The sequence below is a fragment of the Nanorana parkeri genome, unplaced genomic scaffold, assembly GCF_000935625.1.
Source record: "Nanorana parkeri isolate BGI_ZX_2015 unplaced genomic scaffold, ASM93562v1 scaffold135, whole genome shotgun sequence".
NCBI classification, from domain to species: Eukaryota; Metazoa; Chordata; class Amphibia; order Anura; family Dicroglossidae; genus Nanorana; species Nanorana parkeri.
In genome coordinates this window covers 2,170,682-2,176,854 of record NW_017306403.1, presented here as the reverse complement: position 1 = coordinate 2,176,854, position 6,173 = coordinate 2,170,682, and the positions used below count along the sequence as shown (strand labels likewise).

Here is a 6,173-nt window from a genome sequence, read left to right as displayed (position 1 = left end):
CCTGGCCGCGGTGCAGGAGTACCTGTCCGCCGAGATCCTGGAACTGGCCGGCAACGCCGCCCGGGACAACAAGAAGACCCGCATCATCCCCCGGCACCTGCAGCTGGCCATCCACAACGACGAGGAGCTGAACAAGCTGCTGGGAGGGGTGACCATCGCCCAGGCCGTGCTGCTCCCCAAGAAGACCCACAGCTCCCAAAAATGAGACCCCACTTTGGGCATTGGGGGGGGGGATTTAAACTCTGACTGCTCCCAGCAATACAAGGGTTAATGCACTTTACTGTTCAGATGTGGAAACTTCAACCCAAGCAATCTGGGAAAGTCTGGGGGAGGGGGGTCGCCCTGTGTACCCCCCCACCCGCATTTTTAAGGTTCACCCCATGTGGGGTATAGTGTGTCCCCCATTGTTGTTTCGCCAGGTCGGGGGGGCAGGTATTGCACCTTTCTTCCACGAGGGTTCAGCGCTACTTTGTATTTAGGGTGCAAGCAGAGCGATGAAACCTCCGTCAATGCCAAGTGACCGCGTTGCCATGAGAACAGCTGACTGGGTCCCAGCTGTCATTTCTCATTGGTTTCCCTCCCTGGGACGGGGAAAGTTCTTATTTAGGGACATAAAGGTTCATTCCGCCTTTTGCAAAAAATGTATAAATGCGTCAACATCGATTTACAAACATAAGAAGTCCATTTATTCCACTTTTTTATATCGAATTTTGGCAATAGAGCCGGCAGAGCGTCTGTGTGTCATGGGAGCAATGCTCGGGCTCCTGCAGACTATTCCTCCAGCACCGGTATCCTCTGTACGGACATTCGGCTATGGGGCCGGAGGAAGCAATCAATGGACTACAAGTGGGGTGGCCGATGGGCTCCATTGAGGTTTGCCAGTCTCTCTGCTGTGGTGGCAGATGGGTCATGTAGTACTTTCATTGGCAGTTCCCGGTGAATGAGCGGTGATGATTGGGGGGCGAGGTCTCTCACTTCTCTGTAGCGTTCATATGCAGACAAGATACTGCCGGGGAAGAAGAACAATAAAGGGGAGGGGGCTGGGAAAGGTGGAATTAGCCATTAAGTCAGTGGTAGGCTACTCAGACCCTCCAGGTCTTATGGAACTACAAGTCCCATGAGGCATTGCAAAACTGATAGCCACAGGCCTGACTCTCAGAGGCATTTGGAATTTGTAGTTAAAGCGCATCTGGGGGGCCGGAGTTGCCCCCCCTTGCTTAAAAGATATCCTATAGGGGGAAAACCAAACTTGCATATGGTACCTACCCTTACACGTACACAGGGGCGTAACTAGAAATCACAGGGCCTCTTAGCAAAATGTTGTATGGGGCCCTGTGATTTCTAGTTAGGCCCCTTGCAGAGCCCACCTGAGATCCCACACAGCCCACCTGAGAGTGACACTGCAGAGCCCACCGTAGACTCTCTATGGTGGGCTCTGCAGGGTCTCAGGTGGGTTGGTCACACCCCTGCACACCTCTTACCTGTCAGCTTTGTTCCGCTGTTAGCCTCCTCTACCTGCAGGCTCCTCCTCCTCTGCTGCCGACGCCAGGCCCATACCGGCCGCCTGGATCGCTATGGCCATAGTTCCCCCACTGCACCTATATACCTCCTTTTACCTACTGCCAGAGGATGCCCAACAAATACCCCGTGCTTCCAGGGCCTCTTGTTCAGCCTCCAATCACCAGCCTTGAGCATGGTCACGTGATCGGGGCAGGTTGTTGACCCATTTGCAAGCTTTGACTTGCAGGGGAATGTCAGGGGCTCCAGCATAGATCCCGTACGAGGCAGAGGTAAGTGCAGGGTCCCTTTAAGGCAGGAAAAGGGTGCACACTGCTTATGAAGTGTAATAAAGCTGATCTTTAAAAAAAAAAAAAAACTTTTAATCATCAATGCGACTAAGAACTAACTGTGAACGCAGTCCTGGGATTTTGTTTTTGTGTGACGAGGGGTCGCACTACATGGAATCTAACTCTACTTAGGCTGAAACTGTTACCTGATTTTATTTTGTCCTGCTGTGACGATGGGGTGTGTTAATAAATCGTTCGTAGAGCAAAAAGCTCTGCGAATATCTAAGTTTTAGATTCACTGCACATTATGGCCACTAGATGGAGCCGAGGAGCACAGGGGTTTCCTATGGCCAGTAGATGGGGCCGAGGAGCACAGGGGTTTCCTATGGCCACTAGATGGAGCCGAGGAGCACAGGGGTTTCCTATGGCCACTAGATGGAGCTGAGGAGCCAATTCGGAGAGAAGTGACAATTCAGGACCGATCAGCTGTTCCAGGGCAGATCGGTTCTATCTCCTGCACATACCATCTGCGATGCCAATCTGCCCTGAAACAGCTGAGAAAGTGTTGGGATTTTTCTCCTTTTGCCGGTCACACATTCCACCGCCGAAAAAGTGGGCGTGATTACGTAAAAATGTGTGACCACGTGACTGGTCACACATTCCAACCCAGTCACAATCTTTAATAGAACAGGGGTCTGCATACAAATACAGCCTGCTTAGAGATGCCCACGCCTCCAGACTGACCTCCACCCATCAGTACATTATGATATTTGCATAACTCCTCCCACAGGCCAGCCCACTGCTTGCATCAGGGCTGAAGGCTCTTAAGTGGAGTACTGGAGCAGGGTGCTGTGATGGTTTCAGGAATCTATGTACTGGCTTTAAATGCCCCCCACCCCCCGAGGGGGCGCGTCATCATGGGCTGGGCTCACAGTATTCCAGGACTGAGCGGCGCTTACCCCTGGCCACTGCTGGAGGAAGAAGAGGACGTGACGTCACTGAATGGGCTAGATTTGAAAATGAGAGAAGCTGATTGGTTGCCATGCACAACGGCTCCAGATTTTGTCTGATCCAGTATTGATAAATTCCCATCATATGGTAGTGCGAATAGGAACATTGGTGAGGATTTCTGTCATTGCCTGTATCCCCATGACAGAGATTTACCTTCACTTCCTGTCCAAGTGCTGAACCTCAGAGCAGAGAGCTGTACGGGACACTCCTGATACATTGTAACACTTTCCCGCTCCGTCTGCACCGGATGTACTTTGTTTCTCTTGTTTAGTTTTCGAATCTCCTGATCTGTTCCTCAGCGGGTGACAGCTGGAATCTGATTGGCTGATCCGCAATAACAGCTTCTTCCCCCATCTGTACACATTGTTATATAATCCCTCCTCGTAGCCCCGCCTACTTCAATATAGTACCGCCCGCCCACTCCAGATGAGTGACACATTTCCCTCCCACCCTACAAGTTAACCCCTTCCCCGCCACACTGTCCTTGTTGTTATCTCTGCACCCATTTACACATCTGATGTAGGAGATGGCTGAGTGCAGAGCTGGGAGTCCCCCCGATCCTCCTCTGCCCGCCGGTTGTATTATAGATGTCCGTGTCTGATCTCCCCCATTGTGTCGCTGTACATTGCACCGACCAACGGAGCACAGCGCCCCCTGGAGGCACAGCGCCCCCTGCAGTCACAGCGAGCACAGCGCCCCCTGCAGTCACAGCGAGCTCAGCGCCCCCTGCAGTCACAGCGAGCACAGCGCCCTCTGCAGTCACAGCGAGCACAGCGCCCCCTGGAGGCACAGCGAGCTCAGCGCCCCCTGGAGGCACAGCGAGCTCAGCGCCCCCTGCAGTCACAGCGAGCTCAGCGCCCCCTGCAGTCACAGCGAGCTCAGCGCCCCCTGCAGTCACAGCGAGCTCAGCGCCCCCTGCAGTCACAGCGAGCTCAGCGCCCCCTGCAGTCACAGCGAGCTCAGCGCCCCCTGCAGTCACAGCGAGCTCAGCGCCCCCTGCAGTCACAGCGAGCTCAGCGCCCCCTGCAGTCACAGCGAGCTCAGCGCCCCCTGCAGTCACAGCGAGCTCAGCGCCCCCTGCAGTCACAGCGAGCTCAGCTTGAGTGACACATTTCCCTCCCACCCTACAAGTTAACCCCTTCCCCGCCACACTGTCCTTGTTGTTATCTCTGCACCCATTTACACATCTGATGTAGGAGATGGCTGAGTGCAGAGCTGGGAGTCCCCCCGATCCTCCTCTGCCCGCCGGTTGTATTATAGATGTCCGTGTCTGATCTCCCCCATTGTGTCGCTGTACATTGCACCGACCAACGGAGCACAGCGCCCCCTGGAGGCACAGCGCCCCCTGCAGTCACAGCGAGCTCAGAGCAGTAACGGACCAGAGATGTGTTGGCGCTAAAAAATAAACAGAAGAGGAATTCAAAATCTGCCACATTCACTCATCTCTGCCCACATTCACTCATCTCTGCCCACATTCACATAATCTCTGCCCACATTCACATCATCTCTGCCCACATTTACTCATCTCCGCCCACATTCACTCATCTCTGCCCACATTCACTCATCTCTGCCCACATTCACTCATCTCTGCCCACATTCACTCATCTCTGCCCACATTCACATTATCTCTGCCCACATTCACATTATCTCTGCCCACATTCACTCATCTCTGCCCACATTCACTCATCTCTGCCCGCATTCACTGATTATCTCTGCCCACATTCACTCATCTCTGCCCACATTCACTCATTATCTCAGCTCACATTCACTCATCATCTCTGCCCACATTCATTCATCATCTTAGTTCACATTCACCCATTATCTCTGGCCACATTCACTTTTCATCCCTGCTCTCATTCACACATCATGTCTGCCACAGTGATCCCTATATCTGAGAATATTGATGTATAATAGTTCTAGTGAGGATTGATCAATATTTCCCCTTTTCTCAATAGAGCTTATATGTCAATAGCCTCCGGTATTGATCTCTTCTCACTATAGCTATAATATGTCAATAGGATAATGATAATGGGAATCGTCTAAATCAATACCTGACAATATTCATATAAAAGCTATATTGAGAAGAGATCAAAACTTTATATTGATATATAAGAGCTATATCAAGAAAAGGCCAAGTATTGATCCATTCTCAGCATACCTATTATATATCAATATTCTGAACTATTGATCTATTCCTAATATAATAATTCTGATATAATACTTATGAATATTGATATATAATAGGTATGCTGAGAATGGATCAATACTTGGCCTTTTCTTGATATAGCTCTTATGTAATTATCCTAAATTATTGATTTATGCCCATTACAGTTATTCTATTGATATTTTGAGAGTAATCAATACCTGAGAACATTAATATATAATCACTATAATAAGAATATATTAATATGTGAGAATACTGATATATAATAGGTATACTGAGTGAGAATAGATCAATATTTATCCTTTTCTTGGTATAGCTCTTATACATTAATATCAAGAATTGATCTATTCTCAATAAAGCCGTTTATGAATATCCTCAGGTATTGATCGATTCTTGATACAGCTATTATATATCAATATTCTTGGGTATTGATTTACAGTATTCCCATTATAGTTATCCTATTGACATGAGTAGATCAATACCTGAGAATATTCATAAATAGCCTTATTGAGAAGAGATCAATACTTGAATATTGCTATACATTCTCAATAAGGCTATTTATCAATATTCTCAGGTATTGATTTACTCCCATGTCAATAGAATAATTATAATGGGAATATTTTAAATCAATACCTGAGAATATTGATAGTCTTATTGAGAATAGATCAATACCTGAGAATAGATTCAAACTTGGGAATAGGTCAATAATGAATATATTGAGAATAAATCAATACTTGGATCCTTTCAAAATGCAGTCAATATATATCAATATTCTCAAGCATTGATCTCTTATTTATAGCTGTTATTTTTATATATTCCACAGACTTGATCTATTCTCTGTGTGGCCATTATCGATCAATATTCTCAAGTATTGATCTATTCTCAATATATTGTATATCAGCATTCTCAATACTTGCGTACATTGATATGGCAATATTGAGAATAGATTATGTCTTCACAATATATCAAAACAGCTATAAGAATATAATACCGGAGAATGTTAAAATCAATATTGATAAGCAAAGGCTTTATTGATAACTCATCTCTATATTGAGAACATATGGAGGGAATTCATCACAATCTGGAGCTGTTGCCCATAGTAACCACTCAGCTTCTATCATTCGTTCACAAAGCTGAACAGGAGAGAAGCTGATTGGTCAGTGCTCCGACTTTGATGAATTCCCATCAAGTTAGTTACCCAATAGCTCCGA

General features: G+C 47.5%; 1 protein-coding gene across 1 annotated transcript in view; it reads left to right on the top strand.

Moving 5' to 3' along the window:
- Window positions 1–205, top strand: part of LOC108784968 (histone H2A) — a 4,344-nt gene extending 4,139 nt beyond the window's left edge. The window contains exon 3 of the mRNA XM_018553925.1: window positions 17–205. Within this exon, the coding sequence (XP_018409427.1) occupies window positions 17–205 (189 nt within the window). The remainder of the gene's footprint in view (window positions 1–16) is intronic.
- The last annotated feature ends 5,968 nt before the right edge of the window (window positions 206–6,173 follow it).